At 39.9% G+C, this 19,372-nt stretch overlaps 1 protein-coding gene across 1 annotated transcript in view; it reads left to right on the forward strand.

Annotated features, from left to right (window-relative positions):
* Positions 1-19,372, forward strand: part of TGFBR3 (transforming growth factor beta receptor 3) — a 199,219-nt gene that overhangs the window by 171,590 nt on the left and 8,257 nt on the right. Inside the window, exons 14-16 of the mRNA XM_019626991.1 lie at positions 2,273-2,393; positions 10,954-10,995; positions 13,451-13,558. Coding sequence (XP_019482536.1) covers positions 2,273-2,393; positions 10,954-10,995; positions 13,451-13,558 — 271 coding nt within the window. The remainder of the gene's footprint in view (positions 1-2,272; positions 2,394-10,953; positions 10,996-13,450; positions 13,559-19,372) is intronic.

The raw sequence follows: 19,372 nt of genomic DNA on the forward strand, positions 1-19,372 counted from the left end.
GTTTTTTTTTTCTGTGATCTGCCATAATATGTATAATTTCATATGTGTGTTTATTCTGTAGATATGTCGCACAGTGTTCACTTTTCATCCTTTTGTAGTCACATATCAATCAATGTCTAAAAGTCTGATAATTGAGCTATATCATTAATGTATGTGTGGAATTCTCTCAATACATAGGTTGTAAGGTAAGTGTAGAAGTAGGAGAAGAAATGATCATTATCGGATCGATTACCATTGATCTGAAACCTTTGCGCTAGTATAGTCCCCTGGACATCCCTTTCCCTGATACCATCAAAGAAAATTTTATAGTACATATGAAAATACTGCATGTCTGAGTATAATCATTAGGGAGCTTGTATGTATAAGGTAATTTAGGCTGCATTCTTTAGGTTGCTTTTGGAAACATTGATGCCTTAGCCTTGTGAGCATTCACCTTCCAGTGGCCATCAAGGTTGGGGTTTGGTGTTAGATAACCATGGGGAATGTAATGCTTGGCTGTAGGACCCAGCTGTTTCCTGTAGGCAAAGGATGACGTTTAGGAGTTAGGGATCCATCCAGTAGGGGAGACCTGGTAGTTATGGGGCCAGGGGGCGGGGTGTCTTTATTGATAGCTTTGGCTGTTACCTTTCACTGAACCTGGCCTGTAGCAGTCCAGCTTCATAGTGTGTTGATCTGTGAAAAATGAACATTCTAAGGAGAGCTGTAAGTCCCAGGAGATGAGATGGGATGTTACCCTCAACCTAAAGTCACCATTTATACCCAAGCCAAGATGCAGTGGAAGGAACATGGGGACTGACAAGGAAGGCCTGCTACTTGCTAACAGAACTTTAAACAAATCCCTTGACCTCTCAGAATCAGCATTTTATCATCTATAAAATTAAAATAATAGTACCTCACTTTCCTCTTGGGTAGAGAAGCAAATAAGATAGTAGATATGATGACAGTCCACCATTTATTGAGCAGCGGCTTAGGATGAACTATTACCCTGTCTCCCTGATTACTGCTAATAGTTAATATTTCCATATTACTAGTGACTTCTGAGTACTTTCCATGACAATAGACAGAGCCAAAGAATCTTCCAGGAAATGGTCTCAAGGGTGATTGAGTCCAGCCTTGCCCTTTGCTGATGGAACTGAGGCCAGAGAGTGCAGTGTCTTGCCCAGAGTCATGCAGTGAGTTAGTTGTAGAATTGTAGACTTTAACTTAACTAAAGAACTAGTAGGAGAGTAAGAAGGCTTTTCCTAAAATGCAAATCTTTTTAATAATGATCCCTCTTCACAGAAAATCCATTGTTTCCCTCTACAAGAAGGCTATTGTAAAGGCTTTTCTGATTTGGGGGGGAGGGGAAAGCAGGAGTTGTCTGCTTATAGTATGTGTCTGATTTGCATGTTTCTCAGATCAGCAATGACAATAAAGCCAAAAGTCTTCGCCCTTTTGTGATTGGAAGAGCTGGAAATTCTTGTTATAGACTTTTAAAATGATTGATACATTTCTTCTTACAACAAAAACAAATAGATGTCATTTACATTAGAATCTCACCTATTGATGAGCACAGACAAGGAACCAAAGTTATTTAAAACAAAAAGTTAATAGATACAATTATATACTTTTTGAAAACAGATCCACTGGGCTTGGGCATGCTAGTTATAAGTTTGGGGCCTTAAAATAGCTAGAAGCAGCTGATCTCATGGCCTCCACACCTGGGCACAACTCCCAAAGACTCTATTTTGGAACAATAAAAACAGATGGCCCTGGAAACTTTCATTCTGCATGAGCCTATACCAGGATTAAAAAATCAAACAAACTCGACAACATGATTATCTTTTTGGACAACAAATGTAAAATCTGTCACCTTCATAATGAAATACATGAGGTTTCTCACAATCACAAACCATAAACATGAATCACTTATGTGAAGCCAGCTTGGAGAAGGGCCAACATTTGTAATATAGTTTCTTTATTTTTCACACTAAATAACACTAAAACTTCAATTGTTTTGTGGGAAGAAAGTGGGGTGGGGAGGAACAATATTTATAAGCTGTCCAGCACTATTTGCATCTTCAAGTACAGCTGAGAATATACTTCACGTACAGCCTGCCACTATATCTCCCAGATTATTTGTGGTTCTTTGAAAAACACCCAGGTCTCCTGTTTTTCTGTGGTAACCAGTTGTGAGCTGTCTGATATGGGGCACAGGACAACTGTGCAGGCTGAGCTGGTAAAGGCCCCCTTGAGTGACTGCTGACTCTTGCTTTGCTCTGCCTCTCTGCAGTGTGTGCCTCCTGACGAAGCCTGCACCTCACTGGATGCCTCGATGATCTGGGCCATGATGCAGAACAAGAAAACGTTCACCAAGCCCCTCGCTGTGGTCCATCATGAAGTAGAATCTAGAGGTGTGTTTTGGGAGGCTCAGTCAGAGCATGGGGGTCTCAGGGCTGCTTGTTCAGAAGCTCCACTACTGTAAAAGTCCAAGTTTATTCAAAAGATATATTAATGGCCAATTAGTAATTTTAGAAAAGGATTCCTTGCCCAGGGAATCTTTTATTTAGTTTATTGTCCTTCTGATATGTGATAACGTTTACAAATGATTTCCTCTTTAAATATTTGATCAGAGTCAAGTGTCATAGTGGCACTATCTCTTGCATTTAAATATGCTTCCTTGAGTATATTAGAAAGGATTAGAGCTCCTCCTGGTATGCTGGAATTGCACACAGTCCTCAGCCCATCTTTCTGTGATCTACTGGTAATGATTGTGTTGGCTACAAGCCATTGTAGTGCTTTGTCAAGATTGCAAATGTTTTTGGGAAGGATGTTATGTATGTGAACACCATCCATCTTAGATATCACAGCAGAAAGAAGGTTGAGAACTAGTGTTCAAATGTGTCCTTATAATTTAGTTTTCAGATGTTCAAATGTGTTCTTATAATTTAGTTTTCAGAATTTTATGCAGTCACATTTGTTGCTTGAAGTCAAGGGTCCCTCTTCTTGTGCATGCAGGAATGTTCGGCAAGCTGCATCTTCTGGGAGAAAAGGAAGGCTGTACCTTAAGAGGTGTGGTATTAGTACTTGGGAGGACAAGTGGGGCAAAGCCAGACCTGGCATAGGTCAGGCCAGCCAAAACAGCAGAGAAGCAGAGTGGGCTCTGTGGGGATGTTAGGAATGGATATGAGGCCCTGTGGACGGTGTGGAGATCATCTGACAGGGAGCAGCATCGCAGTTCCAACCAAGGGCTTGAAAAAGCAAGGACACACCAGGCAACTGTCAACATCTGACTAAGGGAACCAGATGTCACATGGGCAGTTACAGTTGTCACTGTCTGAAGAAAACCTATGGCTATCCAGAAACATTGCTTAAAGGTGCCAAATTAAGAGAAGGCTGGGAGAGTAGAAGTGGATTCCAAGCCTCTGGGGTTAGATATTGGGGGGCGGTGGGGGAGTCAAGAGCTGCAGAGGGGCAGAGAGGAGCCTGGCACTGGCACCCGGGGCCTTGATAAAAGCCAGTGAGCAGCCTGACTCCAGTTGCCAAGCATTAGCTAGGAGACCTGCTGGGTGGTGCTGACACCAGATCTAGGCTTGGGGCAGCTCTGGGATGGCATGTCTGATCCAAGCGTTGTTGGATTTGGCAAGACTAGGCAGCAGGGGCAGCCCTGAAGCAAACAGGACCTAACAGAACAGAGGCATGTGGATACCATCCAGTTTCTTCTTTGGTTGCATGACCTTTGTGAAAACAGCAGTGCCATTCCTATTGTCATATCTGTGGTGACATCTGCCCCCTTCCTAGGAACATGCTCGCTTCAGAAAGGCAGGAAAGGGTGGCAGGGAGGGCACTGGCTTAGAGCCAGGAGCCTGGGGGGTAGCTCTTAGCTGTGGAACTTTGGAGATCTCCCCTGATGGCCTTGGGTTTCATTTTCTTATCTAGAAAAGGAGAGTTTTGGACCAGGTGACTTCCAGAGGCCTTTCAGCTGAAACACAGCTATACTGTTTGAAGAAGGAAAATACTCTTTTATTCATTTTCCAGCCATCCGAAAGTTGGTATAAAATGTACATATTATTTGGGTTGTCAGAAAAGTCATGGCGTGTTTTTCTACATTTTTCATTGCAAAAATGTGTCATGACGTTTCCAACAACCCAATAGATATTTATTGGTTCCTCAGCAAAATTTCTGTTGTTATTGTTCATTTGTTTTTATTTTTTTAGTTGGTTTCCAACCATTTGAAATAGTTAGAATAGCCACAGCCTTTCAATACATGGATTGCCCAAATAGTTCCTTGTTGATTAGGTCCAGGGGAAAGAAATAAGAATAAATTAATCGTGTTGCAAAGTATATTACAGTTGGACAGCAGCTGGCTCTGTTTTGTATTGTGAAAGTGGTTTAACAATAGCAATAGCTTCCTCGTACTTCATCTGTTGCTCTTACCTATTTTGAGAGAGGTAATTCTGCTGGTAATTGAAGGCAGCAGCTTGCTTTTTTCTATGCCAGACAATAATTAGGCATTAATATTGCAGGAGTATAACTTCCAGTAATTCATTCTTTCTTCTTTTAAGTCTGGTGGTATTTTTCTAAGTAATTCCTCTTGCAAATTAGGTAATTACTTTTATTTAAACTTAGTGTAATTATCCGGAAAGTTCAGTGTTTTCTTTACATAAATGTTCAAGAGGGAAGTTTTGCCGAATATCAAAGCAATTTTATGAGATTTGCTAATTGAGACTAGATTTTTGTGGAGAAGCATGTAGCGAAGAAAGTTTACTGCTTAGATTTGTTAAACAAATTGAGAAGTTTGGATTGCAGGCCAGCTTCCCAGGGGCTGCATGCAAAGATGCTTTCTAACTTTGCACTCAATGGGGTAGGTTTTCTGGCAGGTTTCAACTATGAATCCTCTTACCTTTTATGTTTATTTTCCTTTAACTCGAATATCATTTTTCCTCAATATAGGCCAGTTGAATCTGTGCTTTTTCTCTGCCTCTCAGTGCCTTGGAATAGTCAATTGAAAAGGGAATATGACATTTGCCTAGTAGCACCCATTTATTTGAATAAGAGAATCATGAATGTTCTTCTTGCCAGACAGCTTTAATGTGTTAGTATAGTAAGACACAGATACTATATTATCTCAGGAAATGGGCGGGTCTGTTATTGGGATTGAGTTTGGAGTAAAAATTTCCCAACCAATGGGATGTTTCACTGTCCTTTTACTACACAGGTGCTCTTTGCAGGCCATGCCAAATTCCCAGCCCTCTCTGGTCATTTGGGCCATTGAATTTCTCAGTACTTGAGTCCTCTGGGGCAGCAGATAAAGGCTCTGGTTGTCAACTTCACAGCCAGGCAGAGAATTGCTCGGGGGCTACCACTGCCAGTAGCATGGACGCATTTCAGGCGGTGTTTCTTCCTTCTGTGGGCAGGGAGAATAGGCCATCAAGACCAAGTGAATTCTGGGTCCCTCTTCTGGGCCACTGTTTTTAATGGAAACTTCCTGAGCTCCTGCAATACATCTTGGCCACTTTTGATCTCTCAGTTCCTTGGGAACTAGCATTGGGTGAGAATTCTTTTGCTGTTTAAACTTTCAACAAGAGGTGATGGTGCTAGTGGTGATGGTGGTAATGGACATGATGATTATCTAACATTTCTTGAGCATTTACTTAATACGCGGTTCTGTGCTAAATGCTTTATATGGGTTATCGTGTTTAATCCTCATAGCCCCTTTGTGAGGCAGGTGTAGAGGGAAAGTAACTTGGCCAAGGCCACACCTCATATTAATGGCGGATCTGGGTTCAACTCCAGGCACTTTGATTCCAGAGCGTGTGCTCTTAAACTCTATGCCTTATCCTAGGAGGAGGCTGATTCTAGGGTTTTTGGGTTTTTTTAATAAAATCTACAAATAACATAGTTAATAGCCTATGAACTGAAAAGAAGATGAATAATTTTAGGAAAAAGCCTATTCCTCCAAAGGGTTAAGGGATCAAGAAACATGTAAACTATTTAAGAGACTATTAAAGTTGAGGAGAAATTCTGTGACTTTGAATTACAACTCACAAAAAAGCCCAGAAAACATGAATAGTTTATACATATTATGGTTTATGGCAAAACAATTAAAATAGTTGAGATGATGCCATCCTGCCATATTTTCTGAAATATTTTGAAGTATAGGCCTGTTAGTGTTGTTTGCTTTGGATGCCATGACCACTTTTTACAGCATTTGAGAACACTTGGGCTTCCACAATAAAAATGATTTTACCACGTCAGTGATGATTTGTTTTAAATGGTGAAAGGGAGAGTAATTATTTTTCTGATAGTTTGGGCTCTAAAATTTTGGGCACATATACAAAAAAAATGGGGCACAAAAGAATAATATCATCCCCAAATTTGCCATGATTTATATACAATGTGTAATTCTTAGCAAGTTAAAATGAGTAAGTTAAATGTTAAAAATACTGAATTTTTTCCATATTTCTACCACATAACTTTCACAAAATAAAAGTGTGCTCAGGACAGCACCTGGCATATCATGGGCACTCCGTAAATGTTAATTTCCTTTCCTTCCTCTTAACCTCTCAGCCAAACTAGGTTTTTTGGGGAAAGAGGTGGGGATGGAAGGGAAAGTTGTGAACGTCAGTTGGAAGTTAATCCAAGAGCAGTGTTACTTTTTTGGAACACATTTGAATTTTCCAGAACAAAAATACTTTAAAGCATCAGCCAGGTTTTATCCTCAGGCTGAGGTAAAGATGAGGGTAAGGCTGAGTAGAAAGAAATGTAGAAAAGCTTAATTGACAGGCCAAGACATTCCGTTTCTATCTCATAAGGGAGAAGGGATATGATAGGGATTTTTTTATTCAATGTGCTCCATTTTAAAAACTTTACACTCTGGAAATTTCAAATATATACAAAAAATAGAGAGGACAGTAGAATGAACTCCCATGAACCCTCCATCCGGTTTCAACAATTACCAATTCATAGCCAATCTTGTTGTATCACTTCCTGTCCCTGGATTGTTTTGTAAGAAACCCAGATATTTCATTTCATCCATATTTATTCCAGGATACACCTCTAAAAGTTAAGAACCATCAAAAGACCTGGAGTAGGGAGCTGATGATCAGATCGTTTAGGAAGACTACTCTTAGAGTAGCATGAAGGTTGGTTTGCCGAGGAACGCGCATAATAATAAGATCTACATGGCATTTATGGTTAATTATTCCAAAAAAAGTTTATTGAGTAACTGCTATATGCTTGGCACATAGTAAACATATTATTCTGTCTTTAAGGCCTCAGAGTTTCACAGCCTCCGCACTGACATTTTGGTTGGATAATGCCCAATTGGCGTTTGTTTTGGGGGCTGTCCGGTGCATTGAAGGATGTTGTGCAGCATCCCTGGCCTCTACTCACAGGCTAGCTGCTCATAGCAACCCCCTCCACCACCAGCTGTGACAACCCCAATTGTCTCTAGACATAGCCAGATGTCCCTGGTGAGGGGAGAGGGGGAGCAGAAATCACCCCCCAAGTGAGAACCGCTGATCCTAGGAGAAAGATGCAGATAAGTGATCAGGTAATTGCAACAAATGCCATAAATATTGAAACAACCCAGAGAAAGGGTTCCTTTACAGTGAATGAAGTTAGTACAAACTGTATCTTAGATGTGACCTGCACAAAGGCCTCCTGAGTCTCCAGCTTCTTTATCTTCTCATCCTTTCCTCTTTGCCAAATACCAATAGACATGGGTACCACGTCTTATGAGACACCTTGTTTCCCTTTGGGCCTGTTCTGTCCTGTATTTAGAATTGAATTGAAAGCTGGATACCAAAAGCTACGGTCAGTTACTCATGCATAACCCCAGAAATATCCCGTTTATGAAAACCACGCCTAACACCCTGAGGAGGGAAATTTTGGTTCTAGATGTAGACCAAAATTTGCTCAGAGTATTTGAAAAGATTTAATTCAGAATGTTGATTATAGTTTGTTCTTTCTGTAAAGAAATCTTTATTGTTAAAATTCCTTTTACAGTAATAGCTAGGATTCCTTTCTTACAATCTTACCCTTAAACCAAAAGTAAATATTGTTGTGTCCACTCTTTTCCTTTCAGCATGTCAACTCGATTATAGGGTTCCGGTGGAGATCAAACTCTTTTCGTTATACTCATGGGTTATTGGGGATTTGGGAACAAAAATGTTAGAGGATAAAATCCTTTAACCTCAGTTCTGTAGCTTGTGCTTGTTATTGTTTATGCACAGAAATCATGGAGGAACTTTACCCCTCGGGACATTAGCAACAACTGTTTCTGTTTAGTTCTATGAGAAGGCCCCTATTTGGGGTGAGGGAATAGCATTAGATCATAACATAAGCCCATTAAGAAATTTAAAACAATGCCATCCATCACACAGGCCTTGCTGTAAAACCTAAATTCTTACATGTGAGGTCTCCTTAGGGGAGAATCATTATTTCAAACCTCTTGGGGATTCTGGAGTGACAAAATTTAACCGTGGGTAGTTAATTGGATGAAGCTCTTCCCAGAAGTGTGTATATTTCTCACATGATGTACTCCATGGAGACCTTCAAATGCCTTTGGACTTAGTTCAGCAAATCAAACCACTACTTCTTGAAAGTAGGAGAATTTTGTGGTTAGACATCCTTATTTCATAGGGTTCTTGGGAGTTTACAATGAGAAAATATAAATGAAAGCTTTTTTTGTCAGCTGTAAAACACTACACAAATGTACAAATGTAAGGCGTCACCGCCATTATTTTATTGCTGTCAATGAGGCTGATAGGACCAAACTCCCAGGACAGTCTCTTGTGGGCATTTTGTAGCTGGCATGTTTTCTTTACACCGAACTTGATTTTCTTAAAATTACACAATTATTTTAATTTAATTCAATTTTAGTGGCTTTGATTCATCTGGTAGCATTCCTTCCCCCCTAGAGCTGGGCCATGATACCCCATGCTGCAAGAATGTGATCAACCCAGCTGAGATGGTTAATCCTGAGAATTTACAATCCTATCTAGCTTTTTTATTTTGATAAACATCAACTCAAACGCTGCTTGTTTGGGGTCAGTTTTTCACAAGTTCTTTTTGCTTCACTGTGGATTCCAACACAAAGTGGGTATTCCCTGTTTATTGAATGAAAGTGGAGATGAAAAGAGAGGCGCTAAACACTTACCACTTTTAAACTCTAAAGAGAAGGAGCAGCATCTGTACCAAGACTCAGCACACTTTTCTGTAAAGAATCAGATAGTGAATAGTTTCAGTTTGTGGCTATACAGTCCCTGCCTCCATCACTCAGTGCTGCTACTGCAGCATGAAAGCAGCCACTGACAATATGCAAATGAATGAACAAGGTTATGTTCAAATAAAACTTTATTCATGGAATAGATTTGCGGTTCATACAATTTTCACATTCATAAATGTCATAAAATATTACACTTGATTTTTTTTTTCAATCATTAAAAAATATATAATGTATTCTGAGTTCACAGGCCATACAAAAATACATGGTGGGCCATAATACGCTACCCACTGTCTGGTGTCCTCACAGCTGAGGGAGGATAGGGAGTCGCTTTTCAATCACTGCGTCCCTAGCTAAGCGCAGAGCAACACTCGCCAGTCATTTAGCCTGCAAGGCAGAATCCGGAATTCTGGTTCAGCCTCTGCCCTGATGCTTTCCAGCTGTGACCTTATGCTAGTCACATGATATCAGAGTCTCAGGCTGCTCATTTGTAAAATAGTGATAATTTTTTTTTCCTGCCTCCCTCACAGGGCTGCTGTGAACCTCAAATGAGATCATGGCTATGTAGCACTTTCTGAATATGAAAGTGTTATAGAAATGTTGAGGCATACAAGCGTTTTCATATAGCCTTATTTCAAGTTTCTTCTGTGGCCTCCACTTTCAAAAAGCACATCAACATTCTAATCATCTTTCACCAAACACTTCTGGCAGGACTGTTCTCTGCTGGGCTGAGCCCTGAGGATATACAGATGAGTAAGAACTAGATCCTGCCATCAGGAGGGAAAAAGAGAATTGCTGCGTGATGTGGTACATATGTAACAGATGGAATGAGCAGAGGTGGGAGAGACCAGCCCTGCTAGGATGCAGATGGGGCAGTGGGAGAGTCAGAGAAGGCCTCCCAGTGAAGCCGCCTACAAAGCAGGTCTGGGGGGAAGGGTACTTCAGGGATGGCCTGCAAAGTCTAATAACAGAGTAGCATGGAGAATTTGGGGAGCTTATATAACTGTGAGGAGCCCAGCATAGGTGACGGACCCCCTTAGGAAAGGAGGCTGGAGAGAGGCTGCCAGAGGAGGGAGACAGAACTTCGTGTGCCATGCTTAAGAGTTTGAATTTTTTCCTATAAAGGAAGAGGGGAATCATTGAACGATTTCATCAGGGCAGTAACATAACCACCTCTGGGCTCTGGAAGCATTACCTCTGGGGGGCACATATGGAGGGAGAAATATTTAGGCTGGGGGCAGTGGTGGAGACAAGGAGACCAGTTAGGAAAACTCTCTAATAATGCAGATGTGTGATGAAGAGGAGCTGAACTATAGGGCCATAGCATTAGGATAGAAGGGTAAAGATATTTAGAAAGCTTGTGTACAGTACATTGAAAGAAATTTTTGAAAGTGGAATAATACTAGGAATATACTGGAGAAGCATGGTATTAAAGGTATCGAATCCTTTTCTGAATAAGTATAAAGGTGTACACACACAAATTGTCAGCCTCAAATCCCTACATTTATGTGTTTGCCTTCAAGTTTTCTTCAAATTGGAGAGCCTGTACAATTGATAGAGTACGATCCTTAAAAATTCCAAGTAATCCATGTTAACAGCATTGGTATCTAAAGAGAATAATTGACAGAGTTTTTACAAAGTATTAACAAATAGAAAAGTGTCGGTCTCTATTGAGATTTTAATGACCTTTTGCTTAAAATTTGATTTCTCTGTGTAATGCATCATGATTTATGTTTTTGTTTCAGGAACAGGTCCAAGCATTCAGGAACCGAATCCAATTTCTCCACGTAAGTCTTTATGCAATTATTTCAAAATAGAGCCCCCTGGGCTTTTATAAGAATGAGTCATGAAGCATTTGCCAAACTTTGAGCTTTGATAAGGAAACATATGCTCTTACTCTCCCTCCCCCCTTTTTTTCTCATACTTTCTTTTTCCTTTCCTCTGTTCTTACTTCATTCGCCTCTGTACCTTTGCCACTTTTAATGTGAATTTGTTGACTCATTGGTGTGGATGGCCATAATGGAAAGGTAGTAACTTTCTTAGTTTTAGAGAGAGAGGTTTGTCATTTGCATACTTATATCGGTTGTAATCTGAAAGCATTAACCTACAGCTGTGGGAGAGGTTTGCTTTACCTGTCGTCAGGTATTATTACCGAAGCAGTGCTAAAGGAAAAAGTTGTATCTTCAAGACAGTCTCTAGCCCAAGGAGTGTTGGGGGGAGAGGGCTTGTAAGTAAAAAGAGATGCCAGCTACTACAAAAAGATACATTGGAAAGTATCTGGGCCAATTTCATCACTTTATATGGAAGAAAACTCTGATCCAGAAACATTTAAGTGACTTGCCCGTAGTTGTAATTGGCAATAAGGCAAGAATAGAACCTGGACTTTCTGGCCGTGCACCCAGAGCTCTTCTAAGTGATGCTGCCTTGTGAGGAGAATCTGCTTTTTTCTTCCCTAAAACTCTCCATATTAGTCTTCACGGCTGACCCAATCACATGCACATGACAATAAGTCTGGAGAATTCATTTATACAAAGCACTTTATAAACCATTCTATTAAGTGTATTATTTTAATAATATCATGGAACAATATCATATTAAATGTATTATTTTATATATTTATATATTTTATGTATATTATGTTATTTACATATTAAATGTATTGTTTTATATAGTAAGTGTATTATTTTAGTAACACCATGGAACCCAGAAAGAGACACATGGACACATTCTCTTATATTTTCCTAGTCTGATTTTCATAAATGACATCTTTTAGAATTTTAGAGTGTTTTCACTAAAAGCTTTTAACCATGCCCCACTTTTGGACCTGTAGGCGTAAAAAGGCAATTCATCTTTTAATATTGGTCCTGCAGACTAGATTAAATTAGATTAGGTCAATGGCTTGGTTCATCTTAACCTCCAGAGAGTTCTTTCCAGTTCTAACTTCTTCTAGGCGATCCCCAGCTCTTTTTTACAAACTGCTTTTCTTCACCTCCTGCCTTCAGCGGGTGAAGTAGTGCTAGCCCCATTTTTTGCAAGTTAAATGAGCACAGCAAAGGGCACAAAACTAGAAAAGTAGGAACCAGAACTTGGGAATTTGGATCCTTTCAGAATCTTCTCTACCATGACATACTTTTCCTGAGCCCTTTCAAGTGCTGTGGCTACTCAAGGGTCACATTTGTCTACAACTGGATCTTTTACATTGAAGTGAATTAAAAGGCAGAGATTTAATGTGTATAGAGATCAGCTGGAGTCGCTTCTGACTACAGAGGAACATAGAAACAATATTGAAATAATGGGGAGAGCCTATAACTTAAATTTATAGTATAAAAGCAGAGATCTTAGAAATCTTCATTCTACCAAAACCCCCTGTCCCTTGGAAACTGATTTTGACTTTTTATAAGTGATTCAAAGAAGGTAGTTCTCTTAAATGGAAAGGAAATGTTCTATTTCTGAGCCTGGAATTAGTTTCAAATATAAAAATCTTTGCCAAACAGAGAAACAATTGGTTCTATTTATATGTTTTGCTGACCATAAAACTCACATCACTCCCCACTGAGAAGTATTTCCGTTCCCCTCATAGAAAGATCACGGTTGGAAAAGTGTTAAAAAGTAGGTTGTATTAAATGACACAATATGTAGTTGTTAAGATTGAGGATTTACCATGAGGATATCAGTGAAATGTTATAATCCACAGGAATAGTTTATCCTTCCTCTGTTTTCTCCTTCTCACCCCTTCCTTCCTGTTTATCTTTCATACTTTCAAATGTTCATGAAAATATGTTTCTAAAGTATTTGAAGTGTGTTTTCTGTGTAGTGTCTTATTGGAGAGTTCAAGGAATAAGAAGCAATGACTCAGATTTTGATAACGGAAGTTCAACTTATTTTCCAAAGCAACTTAGCCACTGAATTTTCAGGCCTCTTTACCATTCAAGTAGTAGGTCCTCAGACTAAGACACTGAACCACAGACTTAAGGTTTTACAGTTTACAACGCTGATTTTTTAGTAAATTTGTTGCTCAAAATATTGCAAACTAAGGATATCTTGGAAATCTGATAATTTTATTTTTCTTTTAAGAGAAAATTTGCAAGTTACAAATACACAGTATATTTGGTTAGAATTCTCTTTTTATCCTCAGACTTTGTCAGTGCTCAGCCTTTCTGAAAGTGCTTGTGAAACAAATATAAAATTACACCATATGATGCAGACTCACTTAAAGTGTGTATTGGTTTCCCTTCCTTATAGCAATTTTCCATGGTTTGGACACCCTCACTGTGATGGGCATTGCATTTGCAGCATTTGTGATCGGAGCACTCCTAACGGGGGCCTTGTGGTACATCTATTCTCACACAGGTTAGTATGACCGTTCAATAGTAGTCGGTACACAGTCTGTGTGCCTGCCACACAGCAGATGTTCAGTGTTTTGTTGCATGGATGAATGGAAGAAATAATGAATGAAAGAGAAAGTTCATTCCCACAATTTTCACATTTACGGATTTGACATAAATTGGGGCTTGCAAAAATATAATTTGCTTTACTTTAAGCAGTTTTAAGAAGGGGATGTGTAAACTATTTATGTTAATTGCAGTTGAGATGTCGGTGAAGTTTAGCTTCTAATAAAGCTATTTTGTGGTTTGAGTTTGATTAAAGAAAGGTAAGGTAGACAAACTGGAAATGTAAACCATTCCCCCAGAGCTCAAGACTTCAGAATAGATATATAAATGGGCAGGAAGTGAAAAGGGGAGCCAAGATTTCAATACCACATCTGCCACAGTGCCAAACACTGTCCACCAGAGTCCCTCATCAACGGCTTAAACCAAAATTTTTTGACCTTTTAAAAATCCATATGTCCTCATTGATAAACATGAAATTCTCACATCTTTCTGTAGCATTATTTAAGTTTTTAAAATACATTTCCATGAATTATAAACAAAAACAGTGAAACAAAGCATTTTGTTTTAAACTTGCTCCTCCACCCCCCCAAAATTCTAATGCCCTTCCTCCTCCCCCTTCCCGCCAATCCCAAGGTTGAAACATTCTGGCCTAAAGAGAGAACCCTTTCTGACCCCAATACAGATGTCAGCCCAGCAAGGGGAGCCTGTAGTGCAGCGGGGAAGGAACACAATGGGCTTCCCTTCTGTTGCTTGGTTCTTAGGCTCCTTGTAAAAACATGGGAAGGAAAGACATGCACTTTGAGGCATGTCTAGTGAGCTAGCTCGTATTGTTTGTTCTTGGAGACTTGTAGTTTATAAAGCAGGTCCTCAAGTAGTATTGTTTGGGTCAGCTCATTTCATTATAATGTTGATAAGATGCAGTAGTAATGCGGTAGGAACTTAACTCTTGTTTATATCAATGAGCTTACGGTAAAATTGTTTTCATTATATGTAGTTTTGCTTGAAGTCGCAGAACCTATAGATGACATTAAGTGAGGACTCAGCTGTACTGTGAACCGAGGCAAACTGTGCTGGACTGATCAGTCAGAGGCCAGTGGCAGGCCCAACCTTTCTGTTTAGAATTTCATTAATTCTCGATTGAATCAACGAATGCCCCAATCTTTGGCCTTACCGTGGGCCTCCCAACTAGCCAAGCTGAAAGGATGCCTAGTGTAAAGGGAAGAGAAGCACTGAAGGGCATTTTGAGAAGTCATATCTTAATCCTCATCAGAATCTTCACTTCAAATACTGCATCCTCCAACTGAGTTCTTTTAGATTATGGCAGAAGGAAAGAAAGGAACCCTTTGGTGCGTAGCACAGGAAAGTCACACAATCCAAAGCAAACGTGTAGGAGGGTTTAATAGTGGGACTTGGAGTCCTTAATTTATTTTTCCTCATCAGCAACCTTGGAGTGAAGTGTATTTCATGTGTGAGAGAGAAAATAAGACTCTTAAGTGTAATAATTCTGAGGATATACAAGTGTCTGTGAACCAATTTAGGACTATTCTTCCTCGAACAGTTTATACAAGCACCAGACGGGGTAGCTTTCAGCAGAGTAGCATTTCAGAGTAAATAATTTTGTCACAGGAATACTGACATGTTCAGATCTCAAGTTAACAGTTCTTTGCAGCTTTTCCCAACCTCCTGCACGGCTATGGGGTTCTAGGGCTATTGGTAGCTTATGCTGTATATTGGGAATGAACTTGAAAGTACTCCAAGAGGAGGACTCTAGCCTAGAGGATTTTCTGTGGGCTAGTCACCCGCAGACACTTCACATATGCCTACTGAACCATGACTGGCTTTGGTCATAGAGCTACACCCTCAAACCCTGAAAGCTAATCTCAGGCCAGGTAGGACCAGGAATCCAGGGCCAAGTGGATTAAGGCAACCAAATGACACTCACTGTTGGAACACACTCCACTGAACTCCCTCTGATAATCGCAGACTTGTGTCCACAGCCACGCTCACAAACCTGATAAAAAGCCAAGCCTGGGTTTATGGCGTATATTGTCGCTCATTAAATTCCGAAGTTTGTCATGACTGCTGTGTTGTCTCCCAAGCCAGAGACTTAAGGAGGAATTTTTAAGTTTTGTTAATATAGAAATGGGTTTCTAAGTAGACTGAAGAAAAACAAAACCAACAATCCTTCCTATGATGGTTTCCAGCAAAACAAATTATGCTGATTTGGAAGCTAAAAGGTTTACAGATATTGTCATTTGGGCTCTAAACCTGTTAGCACCATATATGATACAGCTTCAAAATGACTTTTTACTAAAATCGGTAAGCTCTGCTTCATTTTAAAGGCCGCTCACAAGGAATACCATAAGTGTCATATAAGTGTGAAAAAGGCTCATTTCAGGACCCGATGTTAGTTTCCTGTCCAGAATCCCCTCGGATTCATTCCTGGGTCAGCTCGCAGCAAGTTTAAATACAAGAAAATCATAATGCAGCGGCCAATGAGGAGAGGTGTGTACACAAACACTGACTCAGTCCATTCAATTTCCACAATAATCTAAGCTGTGGAACTCAGACCATATTTGAGGGTTCAGGCAACATTTGCCTCTATGTTGAAAACAATTCTTAATTTGGATGACTTCCCTTTGATTAGCTGTCCATTCCATCTGCAGCACAGAGCACAAAACCAAGTCACATGTTTGAATTGTGGATTTCTACTTATGTACCTGGAATGTGTATTAGTGTCAAAAAGCTGTGTCCCCACTTTATCATATGACAGCGTTGGGCACAATAAGGGATGCTGCCTTAAGGCGATATTAACTCTATTTGGAAAACTCCATTCCTAAAACTGACATTCTCCACTAATGAGGGGCAGTCAGGTGGAAATGGAACAATAGAATCTTCATGCTCCTGGGAGCCTAGCTAGTTCAGGTGTCTCTAACCACTAGTCCATGAAGGTCCCAAAAGTCATATGCAAAATTATATGTTATTTATTTATTTAATTTTTTTAGGAGAGAGGCAAAAGCATTTATTTTTATGTTTTGGCAAGACCTTTAGCTTTATCACAGTAGTATATACACATAGTTTAAAGGCAGAAATAGTTCTACAAGACTTTATGAAAAATGAAAAATATGAGTCCCCCCTGCTGCCCGCTCCCTTTTTTTGCTTTTCAGAGTACTAATTTTTAATTTCAGCTGGTTCTTTTGGACATGAATCCATATTCTGAGTAACATGAGTAAATTTCTACTTATCAGTTTTAGGCCTTTTCGATTGACCTCTTACTATGGAAAATGGGAATTTAGTTCTCTCTCACCTCTGTGCCCCAACCATGCATTCATGCCCGTCTTTTTTTTTTTATTTAAGATTTTTATTGGGGAATTGGGGAATGGGAACAGTGCTAGGGAATTGGGGGAAGGAGAACAGACAAGTTGCTGTCGTTTTGTTCTTCAGTCTAGTTGTGGAGGACGTTGCTTCACTGGCCCAAGTTGGCACCATCATTGCACTCTTCCCGGGTGAGGTAGATCAGTCGCCGGCTTCTGGACAGCCGCTCACACTGGCTGCTGGCTACACACGGTAGCCCACGGCAACCCACTGCCACGGGCTGCAGCCTACGCCATCGCCGGCGACTCACGGCAGCCCAGCTCCAGGTTGAGCTGTTGTTCAGCATCTTAGCTGTGGAGGGCAGTGTCACTGGCCCTCATATGTGGGATCCGAACCAGGGCCCTTTGGCATCCCAAGCCAGTTCTTAACCATCGCGCCACTCGGCTGGTCCCATTCATGCCCTTCTTGTCCTCCTACCTCCACCATCTTCCTAATAGAATAACAGTGAAATTTTGGTTAGATCAGCATTTACTGTTTACATTATTATGACTACCTAAATGCTAATCACAATTTAGCCATGTAATTAGTATAATATTGTTTCTCCTGCATGACTTTTAATTTTCCCTAGAAGTAATAATTGTTTCTTCCCCCCGCCCCCACATTACCTTGGTTTTCTACATACTTATCACTAACTCACCTGTTGCCTCTCAGCCAGTTGTCTCAGTCTCCTTTTAACACAGTTTAGACGTCAGGTCTTCTGCTGATTCATTTTCTTCAACAAATCTTTCCTGGAGCCCTCTGACCTGCTCCTGTCTGAACTGGTTGTCCTCTAAGTTTGGACACTGCTGTCGTCCTATATGCTTTCATCACTGTTCTGGGGATTCCCTGCACTTTTGAGTTTAGGATGTCCTGTGTCACGTACCCCATGTCTTCCTCCTCCTTGGTTTAAAGGGTATGTAAGAGGGAAATGTTTTTCACCCCTTGCACGTCTGAAAATATCCTAATTTTATACAAACACGTGGTAGATAGTTTGGTAAGGTATAGAATTTTAGATTATATATAATTTTCCTTCAGAATTTTGAAAGCACTCATTGACTTTTTAGCTCTGAAGATTGCTTTTGGGAAATTCAAAACCATTCAGATCCCTGACCTATTTATTCTTTCTGGAAGAAATTTTATAATTATAGTCCTTGATTTAAGTATATTTTCATACATTATGCTGGGCATTAGTGGAGCCCTTTCAGTCTAGAAACATGTCCTTCAGCACTGAGATTTTTTTTTTTAGAATATCGTTTTTTTCTCACCCCTATTTTCTCTGTTCTCTCATTCTAGAAATCATATTATTTGAAAGTTGAACCTCTTGAATTGTCCTCTAATTTTCTTTTCTTTCCTGTTTTCTGTCTTTTTCCTTTCTTTGTTTATTCTCTAGATCTTTTCATCTTTATCGTTTATTTTTCCTATTGAGTTTTTAATACTGCCTTAAAATTTTTTAATTCCAAGAAATTTTTTCCTATGAATTAAAAAAATATATTTTATTCTTATCTCATGGGTGGAATATCGTATCTCTCTGAGAATATTAATATAGGATTGTTTAAGAATAAGGAAGTTCTGAGCTTGTATGTGGGACATGCTGATTGGGAACTTCCATTAGGATGATCTGGCTGGGCCTTTTTTAGTGAAGAACTCTTGATAATCATGTCTTTCGATCTTTCCTCTTGAGCTCATCAGGTTTTCTATAAAACAGGTTTTCCTGTTTCCTTTCTAAAGGGTGTAGGTCTGGCTGTCAGCATTCTGGAGGTCACAGCATTCAACATGTAGGTGTTCATTTAATCTTCCTTTTTCAATGTGGTTCTCTGCCCTCAAATATGCCTTGTGTTGATCTTCCCAGAACCCTGAGTTTCATCCTCTTTAGAGAATAAACTTCCTGACTTCCTCCCAGATGAGGAAGGGCAGGGTCCCAGCCCCATGGAGTAAAGAAGGGGATTTAGAGAGTCCTTACTGCACCTTATACAGAAGTTCAGTCAGCCCCACTGCTTGTAGTCCCATGTTCACTCACTCTTGTAGGGGTACCTAATGCCATTATTTCTTGAGCTTTTGAGGGTTCTGTGTTATAACTTGGTTGTTTCTCAGTTTTTTCTACTGCTTGCTTAGGTTCTCATCTCTTGAATCTCCTAAGTCAGTTGCTACTCACCAGCTTCCAATATTTTATTGCTGTTGTCAGCACTCTGGCTTGCTTTCTTATAGGTTTATGCCTTTTAAAAATCTGTACATTGTCATTTTGGTGAGATTTTCCTCCAGGCCTATGAGTTGGTTACAATTTTGTACCAAGTAATGTCTTAATCCCTTGATATACTAATTATAATTATTTCACAAGTTCACTCCTGTAACTAGCCCTACCTTTAGTGTACAGAAGTGTTCAATCAGTTTTTATCGATTTCAAAAATTATCCCTCCCCATT

The sequence above is a fragment of the Hipposideros armiger genome, unplaced genomic scaffold (assembly GCF_001890085.2).
Source record: "Hipposideros armiger isolate ML-2016 unplaced genomic scaffold, ASM189008v1 scaffold_696, whole genome shotgun sequence".
NCBI lineage: Eukaryota > Metazoa > Chordata > Mammalia > Chiroptera > Hipposideridae > Hipposideros > Hipposideros armiger.